This window comes from Salvia hispanica, chromosome 1 (genome assembly GCF_023119035.1).
Source record: "Salvia hispanica cultivar TCC Black 2014 chromosome 1, UniMelb_Shisp_WGS_1.0, whole genome shotgun sequence".
Lineage (NCBI taxonomy): Eukaryota > Viridiplantae > Streptophyta > Magnoliopsida > Lamiales > Lamiaceae > Salvia > Salvia hispanica.
Window position 1 is genome coordinate 31,559,439 of NC_062965.1, and position 18,388 is coordinate 31,577,826.

Consider the following 18,388-nt stretch of genomic DNA (forward strand, 5'->3'; position numbering starts at 1 on the left):
GTAGAGCAATTAACTGAAATCAGCAGTTTTATTTGGGTAGTTTTGGCTGGAAAGAAAAGGGGGGGAAGGAAATGGGAGAAAAACGAAGAGGGAGGAGACGGATTCTGCAACAATTTCATTCAAAAGACTTGAGAATTCAATTGGAGTGATTGGTGGGCGGCGAATCTGGAAAGAAGGGGAAAAGAGGAGTTTTACTTTGGAAGAAAACAATTTGGAGGAACAAGTGCCGTAGGTGCTTGGGAGATTATTCAAACAATTCATCATCAATTTCTCCATGGTTTCTATGGTTTTAGATCTCTTTTTCATACTTCCTAGTTCAATAATGCTTGGCTAAAAATCTAGTGTTGCTCCAAACATGTAATCGGATAATTTGTTCTTGTGATTTATTCTATGTTCTTCTTTATCTTATGATCGTCGTTATCACATTTTAATTGCTTGAATCTACTACTCTTGGTGCATCATTAGTAGTAGTTCCATAGTCTTATTTAAATGTCTCTTCAACTTTGAATAAGATGGATTTTTGTGGTAATGAATTATCAATTAGAATTGTTTAGATGATAATTTGATAATGGATTTCAAGTGCTAATAGTAATTAATCTTTGAGTCTCGCGCATCCGTAGGATTCTTAGATTAATGAAAGCTAGTTTATAGAATATGTGTTCAGCTATTCTTAAACTATTGTATGTCAAGCATGTTCAATTCTAGCATCGTGAATTGATTTTTGTAGTCCCGTAATTCATAAGATAGAATTGAATATTAGAATAAATCACTGTTTTATCCGTGAATGTTAGGAGTAACAATCTCATCTCTTGTTTTGTCTTGATCGTTTATTTCTTTTAATTGTTGTTGCTCATCTTGAAATCAAAATCATCAGACCAAATTACTTTTTATTATGTGTTTTGTTTGCTTTAGAATTTAATAATCTTTGCCTTCCCTGTGGATCGACACTCGAAGTACTACATTCGACGCTGTATTCTTGCAGTATCGTTGTAATATTAGAGTTATTTTAATTAAACTTGTGTGAACTTGCACTTAATATTTGAACTCGAAAATTACACATCACCACGCCCAATTGAGGCTGCATTAGTAAGTTGCAGTTAAGTTCTCTCGTTACTTGACTAACAAATATCAGTTTGTGAGCCAACGAAGGAACATATGGACAGTTAGACAGCTTCAATTCAGGCAAAATAGTAATGGGCCAGCTCCTTGAACATGTGCTAAATCTCCACTCGCAGTTTGTATATAAGATTTTTGTGTGGTGGAAATATTGGCAAAATCAGAGGCATCATAAGACATGGTATCGGTGGCTCCACAGTCAAATATCCAGTGGTCAATTTTTTCTTGATTTTCGGGGATAGTTGGCAAGTCGGCCAGTGCTTGAAAGGCATTTCTACACTCTATATTGGGCTCAATGTCAACAATTTCAGCATTTTTAGTCTCTAAACATGATCTCAATTTCTCAGGGGGCCCTTTTTGTAAATTCACAGACTTTTGGGGTATTGATTTACACATAAAAGACATTGAGGGTCGGAAATTATATTTGGAAGAAGGTTGGGGGTTTAGTTTCACATAAAGGGAACATATGGGGTGTATTTTGAGGGAGTAGAAAATTTGAGGGCTTTATATCATAAAACCCCTCTTTACCTCCTGAAACCCTAGCCGCCACAGATAGCCCTCGTCCGATTTCTGCCTGATATGCTCCATCCCCTTTGTGATTTCCGATCGTCGTCACCGATGGAGTTGAGACCGGTGGCGTGATGCTGCCCGCCGGACCTCCACTGCTGTTCGGAGGTAGTCCGGTGCCGGTAGTGTGATATCCCAGAACCAAAATATGCATACTTTTACATATCTACTATTTCTTTGCAATGACATATTTTGTTGTCATTGGAATAAAAATATCAAGTGAGGTAATAGAAAAAAGAAATTTATTACAAGGGATTAGTTAAAGTAATAGATGTATATACGTGTGTACATGCATAATAAACATGTGAGTATGTCCGATGTCCCTACGCTGTAAATATATACTAATATATAAATATAGTGCATGCAATCATCCATGGAGTTTTAAACTTGTAAAATATGTGAGGGGAGGAAATGTTTTTTTTTTTATATTATTTGTAAAGGGACGTGTCTCATTTATATTTATTGTAGTATGACTAATGCTTTTTAAAGAAGGTGATAAATATATTAAGTCGGTCTGTACAATAAAATAATGAGGTAAAAAGAACTATTTTTCCAATAGCAATACTCTCTATTGTAAGCTATATTTTTGTTTGAAAAGAAAAAAAAAGAAAGGAGAAGAACTCACTCTCAAGGAAAATAGATTATGAAGGTAAGGTTGGAATACTTATTTAAGTATATGTTATTTAGTCATATACATATTGAATTATTTAAAATCATACTGATGAGATTAGTAGAATCAATACATATTATATACGCCCCTTTTTAATGAATACTTTCAATAATTATTAATTTAGATGCTAATGCATTTAATTACATTATTTTAGAATAATTATACACCTAATTAGTATTTTGATGTATATGAGTGTTTTTGCAACTACGTAGATATAATAGACATATAAGTACTAGTATAGTATTTTGATTCCGGCGTTATACATATGTATATGTTTGTTTTACAAACTATTACTTCCTATATTTATTTGTTTATAATATGATGTATACGATTAGAACTATATATACACAGGTGGAAAGTATAATTAATTACATATACGTAGAGAAAATAGTTATAGAGTAGTTGTATTATAGCTAATTATAACACGCAAAATCATGTTGAAAAATATGAAATTAATTTGAATATGTATTTATTGCATAGAGTCAAGTGTTGAAGATCAAGAAGAAGGAACCAAGTGCTCGGTTAAATTGCTATGTGTTAAATTAGAGTGAATATTTGAATTATATGATGTGAGCCTAAAATGATTATGTGTTATTTGATATTGATGTTAATATGATGTGGATATGTGATCTGTGCAATGGATATGTTTATCTATAGTATTGGAGTTAATTGATGGTATATATGGATATGTAATTGGTGCAATGAATATGTTTGACGTATGGTTTTGGAATTATTTGAATCATTAGATTAAAGAGGATCTGTGACAGTCATGCCCTGGATCTGATATCAATGGCAATTAATGGACCTACGGGTCATATAAAATGGCAATGGACCTACGGGTCATATATACAATGACAATGGACCTACGGGTCATATATATGTATACAATGGCAATGGGACCTACAGGTCATAAATACAATGGCAATGGAACTTCGGGTCATATTAACCACAAATCCACCCTTAAAGACCGAACTAGAGGCCAAATTAGGGCCACTCATTTTTCTTAATCTTATGGTTATGATTAATTTATAATTAATTTAATATTTTATTAAATAAAAACGTTTTATTTTTTTTATTTTTAAAATTTTTAATTTTTTTTTTATATTTTTTATTTTATTTTTTTAAATTTTTTTTATAATTTTTTTTTATAATTTTTTATAACTTTTTTTATTCGATAAAACTTGATGGAGTAAATAATGAACTATATTCACTACATAATGAACTAAATGAATGTATGTTATGAACTTATTACTTCATTCAGTCATGCTATTACTTCATTCAATTAGTGTATTACTTCATTTATTAATGCTATTACTTCATTCTATTAGTTTATTACTTCATTCCGTTAGTTTATTACTTCATTCAGTCATGCTATTACTTCATTCCATTAGTTTATTACTTCATAATGTGTTATGACATAATTATCTTCCAGTTGGGTTTAGGGTTATTACTTCATTCCGTTAGTTTATTACTTCATTCAATCATGTTATTGTTATGAGCTTATTACTTTATTCAGTCGTGCTATTACTTCATTCCATTAGTTTATTACTTCATTTATTCATGTTATTACTTCATTCTGTTACTTATTACTTCATTCCGTTAGTTTATTACTTCATTCAGTCATGTTATTACTTCATTCCATTAGTTTATTACTTCATAATGTGTTATGACATAATTATCTTTCAGTTGGGTTTAGGGATATTACTTCATTCCGTTAGTTTATCACTTCATTCAATCATGTTATTACTTCATTCTATTAGTTTAGTACTTCATTCCGTTAGTTTATTACTTCATTCAGTCATGCTATTACTTCATTCAGTTATGTTATTACTTCATTTCATTAGTTTACTACTTCATTTCATTAGTTTATTACTTCATTTTATTATTTTATTACTTCATAATGTGTTATAACATAATTATCTTTCAGTTGAAGTAAATTCAGTATATAATGAATGCGAAAAATTACTTCATATCATACATTCATTTAGTTCATTATGTAGTGAATATAGTTCATTATTTAATCCAGCAAGTTTTTATCGAATAAAAAAAAATTCTAAAAAAAAAAATTAAAAAAGAATTTTAAAAAAAATTTTAAAATTTTTTTTTAAAAAAAAAATTGAAAAAAAATTAATTTTTTTTAAATTTTAAAAAAAAAATTTAAAAAAATTTTAAAAAAGTTTTTATTTAATAAAATATTAAATGAATTCTAAATTAATCATAACCATAAGATTAAGAAAAATGAGTGGCCCAAATTTAGTCTCTAGTTCGGTCGTTAAGAAGGGTTCGACATTGATCACAACTCTCTCTCTCTCTCTATATATATATATAGGGGTGCACTATGATGCCACCATAGATAGGATAACACCATACCACCAATATAGTCCATTAGATCTCATCTATGGACGCCTAGAATTAAGTTTCGTGAAAAAACATGGGTTTGCAGTCTACATGTATTAGATATTGCAGTCGTGGTAAACTGCAATATTGTTGTAGTAAGACTGCAATATTCAATGAACAACACCGCAATCTGGTAACGTAAAATTAGAAATTTTCAATTTTACCCCTCCGTGTTTTTACACGTGGCAACATGACAAGCACACGATTTTCAGATCCAATGGCCTAAAATGGTGGTATGGTGTTACAATAAAGAGTGTTGTCATCTTAATACATCCCTATATATATATATATATATATACAAAGACAATGGGACCTACGGGTCATATATACAATGGAAGGCAGATACCAGACTTGATTTGTCACAGAATAATAAACTGAACAAAGTGGCATGTGCATATGTATATGAATTTGTTTTTAATATTTGTTGGTTATTGCTACATATATTGGTTAAATAATTTGTTTGATTTTTGGGTCGTGGAATTAAAGGTATGATTTATATACACTGAGTTGTGGCTCATATAAACCACTAATATTTTTCAGGAATAAGACAACAGTGAAATTATTCGTTGACGTGGGTCGTAGGTCGTAGGAAATGCACGTGTAATCAGGTTCGGCGGCTTACCCATTTTTGGCAACCTTCTCCTCCTCGTCATTTTTTTGCCATATAGATAAATATATAGTATAAAGAATGTCGAGAGGGTCCCACTACTATTTAGAATGTTTTGAAATATGTACTCGATAAATGTTGGTTTCTTAAATTATGTAATATGTGTGTTTTTGTACTTGACGTGTGATTATTTCTTTTAAAATTTTGAATTTATTTATAGTAAGTGCATAAGTCATAAGAGTTGGGTGTGATAGTTTAGGTGGTATCAGAGCAGAGATAGGATCTCATTGGGATAATCTGCATTTGTGCGTATCATATGAAACGTCATAAGTTGCATTTTTATTTGACATGTCAGGAATATGGACATTTCTGAGCATGTGTCACTGAGGAGAGAAGAGTTAGCCGCCCTGCATCGTTGTTTAATTATATGAATATTTTATATATATGTGGTATCACATGGAAATTATTAGTAAAGATCATGATTGGTAGAACAAAAGGTACATGTATTGATGATAGTGTACATTTGTCAATAGATTTTGTGAACATAAATATGAGATGTGTGTTATAGTATCTAACTGACTAATCATCCCCTGAGCCAACATAGTTATAATTTAATGCTTCCATGAGCAAACATAACCATAATAAGATTTTATTACTTTCTCTTTTTTTGAGTGGAAAGTTTTATCAAATAAATAGAGAAAAGTCAAACTATTAATTGTATCAGTTGAACTTATCAATCAGACCCACACTTATAGGAGATCCAAAGGGAATGTTGTTACCATAACAATAGTCATCAAATGATAAGTGTAGACCTTTTTGTAAAGTAAACAATTGACAAAATATATCATGATGAGTTAAAATCTATACACGCCATAGGATTAAAGGAACTCGAAAGGTATATTCGATTATAAGTATAAGTATAAATTCATAAAGTATAAGTATTGACTTTCTTAGACCATTTAGTTTAAATTCATAGTTTTGTGATTAGTCCTAAGGTGTTGATTAAAATGTGCAATATTTGAACTTTTGTATAATGAGTGTATTTGTGTGAATCCTTTAAGTTGAGAAAGTTATTCTTTTGAAAATGTGATGTCTTGAGAGATCTCGTGTTAGAGTCAAAGTGTATTGAATCACAAGAAGTTTGTGTTTTATAAAGTCAAAAGATTGCCGAAGTATGGGACAGAGTTCCCGAGTGACAAAGAAGGTGATTTTGTAGGACTGACCACTCCACATAATCCAAATCTTTGTAGCGTCATTAATAAACCAAAATTCAAATAAATTTTTCTCTAAGGGCATTTAAATATTGGAAGCCTGTTTGTTTAAATACTGCGTCAAAGTTACAACTTTGGTTTTATAGTCAAATTTATTTATAAAGACCAAGAAATATTTTGTAATGTCAGATTTGTGTAATGAACTTTCTTGCGTTATTTTTAATTCTCTATATTTCTCTTTTTAAATAGGGTTTGAAATCAGTTTTATTTTAAAAATGATTATGGTCTCTATGATAATTATTTTGCATTATTGCAAAATGGTGAGAATAATTTTGCAACAAGAGAGATGAGAAATTAGAATGATGAAGTGGATTGAAATATAAGGTGCAAAGTAAATGTTTGATAGTTTTAGTTGACTTTTTGGTGTGTTATTAAAATATATCAATGTTATTTAAAGATAAGCAATTAGTGATATAAGTTGAGCGTGAAGTTTATGATGTCCCGTGAGTACTATTAAGTATATATATTGAAGAAATATTGGAAAAAAAATTGTAGTGTCTAAACAGAAAATAATTGATGCTTATGGATTGATGATCCAATTTATCTGGACACTTTGTTTGTCTTAAGAGGGAGAGACCTGTAGGAAACTTTCGTATAAATATAGTGAAAAAGTATTTCCGATCTCTATAAGGTAAGTAATATATAATGATATTTGAAATTCTTAGAGTATTGACAAAAGACTAGTATATTATCATAACTTGAGATATTACTTGTAGTTTCTAAATAGGTAAAAGTACTTTTGAGCACTAAAAGATAGTGATACTAAATGATGTATGAACTTCTTAAAGCGTTACAAGAACCTATGCCTTTACATAGTAACATGAGCTTCTAAATAGTTGGAATAATTGGAAGTGCACCATTACTCTTTTTGATAAGAAGAGTCTATACTAATTTTCTAGAAAAAGAGAACTTATAATACTTTCTCAATACTAAGAAAAGTACAAGTAATTAAAGTGAAGACTTGCACGTAGAATGCAAATAAATGAATATGTTAAGCGTCATCTTACTATATAAATATCATAATTTAAGATGCTCTTGTCAAACAAATTACTTTGGGAAAAAGATCAAATGAGTATATTCATCATAAGTATTACCTAGATCACATATGTATACTGTCAAGTGAAAGAAAATGGTCAAGATCAAAAGATGTTATAATATTTGTATTTTAGAAATTTATGATAACCTAAATAAGTGATAGGAACAAGAAAGAAGTTGTAACTAGTTGGATCGGGAAGTTACGTATAGTATCGACTGTAAGAAACCACATGTGTCAATTAAAAAAAATGGATACATATCACCTTCGAGTGCATAAAAAAATAAAAAAAATAAAGAAGAAAAAGAATTTTTTTATTTTATTACCGAGCTATTAGTTTACATGCGTAATAACCATCTTTTAGTAAAGAGACATATGATATGAGTATTTGAAGGTTTAACCAATAAATTTGTTAGAGATTACATACTAAGTAAGATATGCTATCATTACTTGAACAACATTTATAAGTACTACAATACACCGAGTTAGTATAAAATTATATACAATGTACTTTATATGAAAAGAAAATAAATGATAGTAATGGTGCTGAAATATTTTTCTAGGACTGTCAGCAGTTATAATATTCTAAGAAAACTCGATTAAAGTAAATATTGGCAAAAAAAGGTTTCTTTGCTTAAACAAGGGAATTTAGGAAAAAAAAAGAAAAAGAAATTGAATGAATTATTTGAACTCATAAATGTGTGAGCAGTGTGAAACACGAGAATTAAGTAGAATTAATATTTAAATATATAAAGATGAGATATTCATATATGCTTGAATATAGTAATAGTAGAAGGATATTAATTAATGAGAGATCTTAACTTATACGTAGTTGTGGTTGTGGTTGTGTTAAGAATCAAGAAGAAGAAATAAAGATTGAACAACTAGAAGAATACCCTTTCTTTCCCTTAGCCCTCGACTGTAAACTCAAGACACAAAATCAAAGTAGGAAAGTAAAACCGTATTATTCATCATCCTTCTCAAGCTGAGAATTGAAGAGTATTTATGCGATACAAGAGAATGAGAAACTGTTGTCAACAACCCTAACCTCTTGAGCTCCAACAGCTTTTAACAAAAACAAAGAAAAATAAAACTAACTGAAACTAATCAGCTAATTTGATAATTCCAGCTGCTCCAGCTGGCTTGGACCCACCTTGAACCATGACTCTATTTAACAAATCTCCACCAGAGTTCATGGTTCAGGTTTGTTGCATACATTAATCAGACCTTTGCAGTGCTCGAACTTGTCTCTTCCAAAAGACACTTGGTCAACATATCAGCTGGGTTATGAAGAGTATCAACCTTGACCACTTTTACTCTACCCCTCTCAGTTTCATCTCTGATAAAATGCAAGCGAACATCAATATGCTTACTCCGTTCATGAAAGAACTGATGCCGAGCCAAACATATAGCAGAACTACTATCACAGAACACAACCATAGTTCTTTGATTGATCCCAAAGTCAGAGATCACCCCTTGGATCCAGAAGCTTTCTTGCACAGCAGATGTGAGTGCCATGTATTCGGCTTATGTTATTGATAAAGCAACAACGCTTTGCAAGCTGGATTTCCAGCTTATGACAGAACCATACAAAGTGAACAAGAAACTAGACTGAGATTTTCTATTGTCCAGATTAGTAGCATAATCAGCATCACAATACCCCAAAACAGCTTCTTCACACTCCTTATCACCCTTAAACAAGATACCACAATTGCTGGAGTTTCTCAAATATCTGAGAATCCACTTGAGCGCATTCCAGTGCTCCTTACTCGGGACAGACATGTATCTACTAGTGACTGAGATAGCATGGGCTAGGTCTGGCCTCGTACAAATCATGATGTACATTATACTCCCAACAATGCTCGAGTAAGGAACTGACTCCATCTCCAATGCTTCCTGCTCAGTTCTTGGAGCCTGCTCCTTTGACAGTTTAAAACTTTGTGAGAGAGGGGTAGCAGCTGCTTTAGCATTTGCCATATTGAATTTCTTCAAGACTTTCTCAATGTAATCTGACTGAGATAGCCACAGTAGCTTCTTGCTCCTATCTCTCAAGATATTCATTCCCATAATCTTTCTAGCTTCACCCAAGTCTTTCATTTCAAAACTTCTTTTAAATCAACTTTAATTTTTTGTATCTTAACCAATGAAGGTCCAGCTAGTAACATATCATCTACATAAAGCAAGAGGTAGGCCACTGGAGTATTCTCCTTCTTCTTAATATAGATGCAATCATCATACTCAGATATGAGAAAACCATGTGCAATCATCTGTTCATTGAACTTCTTATTCCACTTCTTTAGTAAACAGATTTTGTTTTCCTCTCCTTCTTTTACATAGCCCTCAGGTTGGCCCATAAAAATAGTCTCTTAAAGATCCCCATTAAGGAACACAGTTTTCACATCGAGCTGCTGCAGTTCCCAGTTTCTATGATTTGCTACAGCAAGTAGAATCCTAATGGAAGTATGCCTTACAACTGGAGCAAATACATCATTAAAATCAACCCCTTCCTCCTATGTAAAGCCTCTAGCCACCAACCGAGCTTTGAACTTGATTCCATCCTTGTCTGTTGTTTCTATATTTTTCTTGAAGATCCACTTACAACTTATGAGCTTCTTATCCTTAGATTCCTGCTTCAGATTGCTTTTATCAACAAGAATCCAAGTTTTATTCTTGAGCAAAGAGTCCATCTCCTCATTCATTGCCTCTATCCATCTTTCTCTATCTCTGCTCATCATAGCTTCTTTGAAGGACAAAGGATCTGCACACTCAAGATTTTCAGCTGCACATAGTGCATAATAGACCACATCTGCTTCAGAATACCTAGTTGGACGCTTTATGTTTTCCCTCCTCACTCTATCTCTTGCAAGTTGGTAGTTGCTGAGACTATTATCAGAATGAGTATCTGCTCCACCTTGATCAGAAATTGGGTCTTCTTGTTGCTCACCATTCTCTGAATCACTAACATCTCCACATGATTCCAGATTCATTTCCCTAACTCCACCTCAAACATATCATAGGGAACTTTTTCTTTCTGTTTTTCTTTACTCAAGTAAGGCATTTGATCTTCGATGAAAACCATGTCCCTACTTATCGCAACCTTTTGATTACCAGGCTCAATGAACCATAGCCTGTACCCTTTTACCCCCCTCTGATATCCCAGCATCACACATTTAAGTGCACGGGGTTAAGCTTACTCTTCCTGATATGAGCATATGCTGCACATTCGAAAACCTTGAACTTTGAATAGTTACCATGAGTTCCATACCACCTATAATCTGGTGTTTCTGACTTCAAACTGGTAGAGGGACACTTATTGATGAGATGAGCAGCTGTATAAACTGCTTCTCCCCAAAATTTACTGTTCAATCCAGATGCAAAAAGTAGACTCCTAACTCTTTCCAAGATTGTTCGATTCATCCTTTCTACAACCCCATTTTGTTGAGGGTTAGAAGGAACTGTTTTATGGCGCTTCATGCCTTTCTCCTTGCAAAACTCATCAAAATCTCTTGAAAGAAACTCCAATCCATTGTCTGTTCTCAGACATTTTACTCTACTGCCTTTCTCAAGTTCCACTTCTATGCACCAATTTTTGAACTTAGCAAATGTTTCTGATTTTTCTTTCAGAATATAACCCATAGTTTCCTTGAATAATCATCTATTATAGACAAATAGTACTTTCCCCCACCAAGTGTTGTTACTGGAGCTGGCCCCCATAAGTTACTATGGATATATTCCAAAGGAGAGGTAGAAGAGTGAATACCTGATGGAAATGGCTTCTTCTTTGCCTTGGTCAAGATGCACTGCTCACAGGAACCGAGGCCACTTGATGTATCTCCAGAGATAAGACCCTTCTTGGCTAATTCTTTTAGACTTCCTTCAGCCGGATGTCCTAGCCGCAAGTGCCACAACTTCAAATTCTCAGCAGCCACTGAATTTGAATCACCAATCACAACTTCACCTAGCAAATAGTACAAGTTGTTTCTCCTTTCAGCCATCATAACTATTTGTTGACCTTTCTTGATTACCATTCTTCCCTCAAGAGAAGAAAATGAAAAACCCTTTACTTCCAGCAAGCCTAGTGAGATCAAATTCCTTTTGATTTCAGGAATGTGTATCACAACACTGAGCACTTTCACAGATCCATCTGCCATCTTGAACTTCACAATCCCAACTCCTTTAATATTGCAGATTTGGTTGTTTCCTAAGAGCACAGTTCCAGTGGCAGGATTTAATTCTTGGAACCAGTGCTTGTACGGGCACATATGGAAACTCCACCCCGAATCCATAATCCAAGATCCACTTACTCCACCATCCATTACATTCATGATTTCTGGAAGTTCTACTCCCTCAACACAATCTGCATTGTTCTGATTTTTGCCATAAGATGCTTGCTTCCTTTTCCAAGCAAAACAATCCTACTTTAAGTGTCCTGGTTTCTTGCACCAGTGACATGATCTCGTTTCCTTTGTTTCAGAACTTGAGGCCCTAGCATCATCAGATTTCTTCTTGAACTTAGGCTTCTTGAACTTCTTGATATGCAGGCTCTCAGCTGGAACTTCTTGTGGCTTTGATGATCCCTTCTGAAGCTCTTTGGCTCTTAATGCAGCCTTCACTTCAGATAAGGTGATGGTTTTCTCCCTCCCATACACCATGGCATCACGAAGGTGATCAAAACTCTTCGGTTGAGCATTAAAAAGCAAAATGGCTTGATCTTCATCTCCTATTGTAACGTCAATATTTTCCAGATCATCAACCATTTTAGAAAACTCCTCCATCTGTTCACAAACGCCTTTATCTGCCCGGAACCTATAAGCGTACAACCTCTGCTTCATGCACAACCTATTCGCCAAAGATCGAGTCAAATAAAGACTCTCCAACTTGGCTATAACGCCTGCTGTAGTGGTCTCTTTAGCCACTTCTCGAAGGACTTTGTTGCCTAAACACAAGATCACAACACTATGAGCCTTTGCTTGAATTTCTGCCAATTTCGCTGCAACTTTCTCATCCAAATCGGCCTTCTTTTCTTCCCCTTCCTTTTCCTTTTCCTTTTCGAGCGCAACTGACAACCCTTACTGAATTAGCATTGCACGAATTTTCATTCGCCAAAGCCCAAAATCGTTCGAACCAGTGAATTTTTCAGCCTCCAATCTTGATGTAGCCATTCTTCAAACATATGGCGTGCAGTAGCAGAAATAGCCCCAAAACCAGAAGAAACAATTGCAATCGCCCAAGCTCTCTTCTACGATTCCCACCGGACGGCGCCACTTGTTAAGAATCAAGAAGAAGAAATAAGGATTGAACAACTAGAAGAATACCCTTTCTTTCCCTTAGCCCTCGACTGTAAACTCAAGACACAAAATCAAAGTAGGAAAAGTAAAACCGTATTATTCATCATCCTTCTCAAGCTGAGAATTGAAGAGTATTTATACAATACAAGAGAATGAGAAACTGCTCTCAACAACCCTAACCTCTTGAGCTCCAACGGCTCTTAACAAAAACAAAGAAAAATAAAACTAACTGAAACTAATTAGCTAATTTGATAATTCCAGATGCTCCAAATGGGTTGGACCCACCTTGAACCATGACTCTATTTAACAGGTTGTGATTTAATTTTGTAAAAAATAGTGAGTATGTTGTGATTTAATAGAGTATGTTGTGATTAAAAGGAAAATAAAAGTTGACAAGACAATGGAAATTTATCTTAAAAAAAAGAAGAGAACTTGTAAACTTGTAATTTATTGATGAAGTTGATTAAAAGAGCATGTGTTCCTTGAGCATATCAAATAGCCAAAAGATGATAATGTATTTTTCTGGTAAAGGCTTGAGTAAATATATATAACTAGCTAGGATACGTTTTAACTATCTTAATGGAATAATAATTCCATAAAGCTCACGAGGAACCAGTAAAATATTGAAGTTAAATCCAACAGGTAAGAGTTTAAGATAATCTTTGAACCAAAAAAAAAAAAAAAGAATTAACTATATAAATGATACTTAAAAGGAAGAACTAGAAATTATACAGAAAGAGAACCGTCAAGAGATATATATTATATATATCGATGAGAGTTTAAAAGTCGTAACAAATGAAAACTAAAGTGCAAAAAAAAGAATATATATAGTTGAAATATCTAACATCACTGTAGAAAATAATTTGTTATTGCATATCATAAAGGTGAACAGATTGTATAGCAATTCTCAGGTCTATTTTAGAAGTTCCCCACTTAAAATATGTATTGAAAGTTTATACATATAGTGAATGTAGCATAGTTGATATCATACATAGTGAAGATCAATCGTTTGATTAAGTGTTATAATAGTACGATTAGTTGTTAAAGCAAGGAGATAAATATATTAAGCCTTATATTGATTAAAATAAAGTATAAGGAAATTTTTTTACACTTATAACGAAAGATATGGTGATAGCATGGATCATATAACAACATCCAAATAGTTAATTGGGTAATATACTTTTGCGATCTATTAAATATAAAGTAAATTTTATTGCATGTAGATTAATACTATGTCTAATTTTAATATATATAGTGAAAGAGACAGGGAGAGGGTTATTCAAAAGCCACATTATGGAAAAAAAGAGCGTAACTAGTCTAAATCGATATAAGTTATAAAACAAGGTCACATATAATTTTTAGAAAATTACAGGAATTAAATATATATATATATATATATAGGGTCTTGTTAGGTTGAGATTATTTAGCTAAATTGAGAAATGAGATGCAATATAATGAACTTTCAAATCAGACCCCAACAATTTAACAACCCAATACTAACAAAAAATAAAGTAGATTATTAATTTCAACTTGTCTTTGCCATGTGACAATACAAATTATAGATATCAATGTAGAAAATAGAATGGCCGTTTTGGCATATAGGTAAGCTTAAATTTCACTCACAAAAAAATAAAACTAAAACAGAACCTGTCACACATTACCAAGAAACTTCTGTTTTATCTTTACATGAAACTTTACACAAATTGGAAATGGCTTTTTTTAATACTATAATTGGGTTACAATGTCAAACATGACCAAATAAGTTAAATAGTTTTACCATAAAATGTGTGATTTGGGAGTAAGTGAGGCCCTTTTTTCTCATTAAACTGACAGACATGCTTTACATCAATAGTTGAGCTGTAATATTATTAAACAAATCTGCAACTCAGGAATCCTTCATGAGATAGATAAACCTCCATGTTTTTTATCATAAATGTGTGATTAAATAAACATTTCCAGAGTTGTTTAAATGAGTAATTGGAAATGGGGGGTCAGGATTTGATTCCCAGCAACAAGAACAATGAATCAAGTGCATTTAGCAGAAGTATCAAAATCCAAAACACAAATCTAATGTGTTGCTAATAAGATGCTTTTTCATGACAACACAGAAGAAAGCTCATTGATTTGTGCTTGTATTTCCAGTGTGATATGTTAATGTTGTGTTTGTGTGTGTGTTTTGTTGTGATTTTGTTGGTAAAGTAGAAAGCGATTGTGATGTAACTATTATCAGCTTTGCAGAAGGGCGCATGCTTTAGTTTATAAATCTGATGAAATGAGTGACAGGGAAATATTGGCCATACAAATCCAACTCCTTAATGTGATTCTGTTGAATATTTTTCAATAATAGAAATATATTAGTAATATATAGGTAATGTTAAAACTGTAAAGGTGGGATGGAGAGATGAGGAATGGAAAAGGTGTAGAATCCCAAGGAAGAAGACAAGAAAAAGTGCAAGTTTCCAAAGGGATTTCGACAATCATATGAGGATGCATAAAGGCATCTCTTTCTTCCAACACAACTTCACTGGACTAGCATTAACAAGAATTTCTGTCTATATCATTAACACCCACAAATCAGTCAAAACAGATAACATATACTAGTAGTATAAAACATTAGTACATTTTTACTATTTCTGCAGGTGAAGGTTGTGAGAATATTGATCAGATTTCATTTCATCAGCAGGAAAACAACAAGGATTTAAGTTTGTACAACTTCTTCGATGAGAGAACACCGTTTTTAGCATCTCATATATAAACACCGTGAACTACATTTCTTTACAAATTACTGAATTAGCAGCCATAACGCTGTAAGGAGCTGCTGCAATCTCAAGGCCAGACGCATAAGTGGACAACTGTTAGAAGACCTAGCATGCTTCGGTCATATATTTGAACATTCCTAGTTACTTTGTGTGGATTCAGCTTGGAAGTCTGACCTGTTTACTATCACTATGCACTCATTCCCAAAACCCACTTGTTGTTCGAGTCACTTGTTCCTGCTCTTCTTAGTTGCCATTAATCGAGCTTTACTTCTTGTTAACGGACCACCAGCAGAATCCATGCTCTGTATCTGCACACCAGTTTTTGCTGCTTTGCACTTGATGCTTCAGTCAATATAGCATCATTAGTATTCTCACTCATCAAATTGCTTCCACGGACAACTCGGTCTGGAGTCTTGTTTGCATCAGAGGGTGAAGCACAAGAATAGACTGAGTCTTCACTATCAGACAGGGCAGCAAACTCTTCCCAGTAATAAGGAAACCCAATCAGAAAATGATCACAAATCTGAAAAAGTAGGATAACATAGAAAATACGAAAATTATCAGTGGAGAGGTGCGTGAGGATGCCATAGTCTGCGAAATAAAAGGATTCGCAGGGCTTATATTAAATACCCTGAGAGAAGCCATTTTCAAGTGTGCGAGACCTATTGAGACATCCATGGACCATTAGGGCTATGCCATCATCCGTCTCAAGAGTAACAGCATCATGTCTCTTGACTATAGGTGCAGAGGAGAAACACCGTATTCTGTTTCTGCATTATTGAGACCAACAAACCAAAATGTATGTGAATTAATGCAATACTTACTGAAGAGGCAAGGAGGAAGGCTCAAGATATATCCGCATTTATCTTTGTAATTACTTCACGAATAATAAATCCTCCAGATTGGCATTCTTAGATGATTTCCATATTAAGGTTTCATAAATAATTTAGATGTTGGTTAGCAACCCCTGCTGAAATGGTTTCACATCCTTACACAAAGTGGTAAATAGCCTTTCAGAGCCTTTTGCATTACCCATACAACATTAGGCTTCCAGCTCCATCATACCATGATTAAATAATAGCCACATATGGTAGGTTTATATTAAAATGTCAGGCATTCAAAACTCAGTATCAACTGCATTAGATTAATTTGGATATATCTATATAATTTGTTCAAGCTATTCATCAATCCTCTAGCTGGATTTTGGAACCACTTACAATAACTTGAAAATAAAAACTCAAATACATTCCAGAAATTCAATTCCCAATGGAGACAGAACTTACTTCAAACAGAGAAACTTGATTAGTTTTTTTATAATTATGATGACCAATGCTTCATCCCAAAGCAAGAAAAGGCGACACTTTTCAGCCCAGAACAACAACAGATCTGATTATAGAATTAGAAACTTGATTAATTTTAAGAGCAGGATACAAAATTCTTCAGCCCAAAGAAAGATGACCTTAGTTCCCTAGAAGTTAAAAAGCTAATTCAAAATACAATCAATGATCAACATTCACACACCACAATTTCATTCTTACAGTGAGAGGCATGCCCTGAGAATCTCTTAAGAGTTAATTTGAACTCTTTATATATCTAAATATTCTCAGATTTCTTTATCAAGTAAATTGTGTACAATGAACTAGCAAGAAACTGAGCTTTACCCTTCCAAAGTGGAACCTCCAATGCCTAATCGTTTGCCATGGGTATCTGGCCCTGCTTTGATCAGCCACCAATCTTGCAATAATACCTGTGAGATGATCACACGGTAATATGAGTGAGCAGTTAAAAATCTTCAAGACTGAGACCAGCATGGAAAATTAGTCATCTACAAAAAAACACAATCAAATAAAGATCCCCTTAGGCCCTTAGTTTAAATGAAAGAAGTGTATATGCAGTAGATTCTTTTAGAGTCAACAACAAGAGAATTTGATACAAACACTCATCATATTTTAGTGCATAACTAACACCAAATAACATTACCTGTGGGCATTGGCTACTGTATTCAAAATTCAATTTGGGTTTCCCTCTTTCCTTACTAAATCCTCACAAGTGGGAATACGTACTCAAAGAACAAGCACCGAGTAGATCCCTGATCTGACCAGATTAAACATAAGAACTACTACATCAACCACAAGAGTATATGGCCATGATGAGGTGTCTTACCGAATTTCGTCTGGAAGCTGCTTCTGCGGATTGAACCAGCTTTCCTTCGCCACATCGCTTGTTATCTGAGAAGCTGCCTCTGTATGAAAGGTAAAAAGAAGAGCTTATAATTTTACATGTAAAATGACAAATTCACTTGCTCGGTACATCTTGCCCTTGTAAAAGAAACTAAACAGCATTTTTCTTCAAAAACTAAAAAGGACAATATCAAAGTAGAAACAGAAAAACTAAATTTTCCCAGTACACCGACAATGGGTTACAAATTTGAACATGGGATAGTAGACACTTGGATCTTTATGCAAATTTTCACACAGATCTTGTACTTTGATCCTAAACTTTTTCAATAAACATACACAAGAAATTACAATCAAACAATAATATGGCCATTCTTATACCAGTTACTATTGATCATTGTTATATACTACTACTATGCACTGGAGGAAAAGGACATTAAAGCAAACAAATTATGGCACTAAATAAACAGACTACCTCTTGGTATTCTGTTGTCTAAGCAGCC

General features: G+C 33.4%; 1 protein-coding gene and 1 long non-coding RNA gene across 2 annotated transcripts; both read right to left on the reverse strand.

Annotated features, from left to right (window-relative positions):
* Positions 1 to 10,644: 10,644 nt before the first annotated feature.
* Positions 10,645 to 11,977, reverse strand: LOC125194244. The gene is made up of 3 exons (XM_048092364.1): positions 11,422 to 11,977; positions 10,893 to 11,236; positions 10,645 to 10,809 (listed from the first exon to the last, which is right to left on the reverse strand). The coding sequence occupies exons 1-3, from the start codon at positions 11,975 to 11,977 to the stop codon at positions 10,645 to 10,647; spliced, it is 1,065 nt and encodes a 354-aa protein (XP_047948321.1).
* Positions 11,978 to 17,183: 5,206 nt separating this feature from the next.
* On the reverse strand, positions 17,184 to 18,388 carry LOC125204886. Its single transcript, XR_007173659.1, has 3 exons — positions 18,361 to 18,388; positions 17,872 to 17,950; positions 17,184 to 17,455 (listed from the first exon to the last, which is right to left on the reverse strand). It is a non-coding gene; the product is annotated as an uncharacterized LOC125204886 (long non-coding RNA).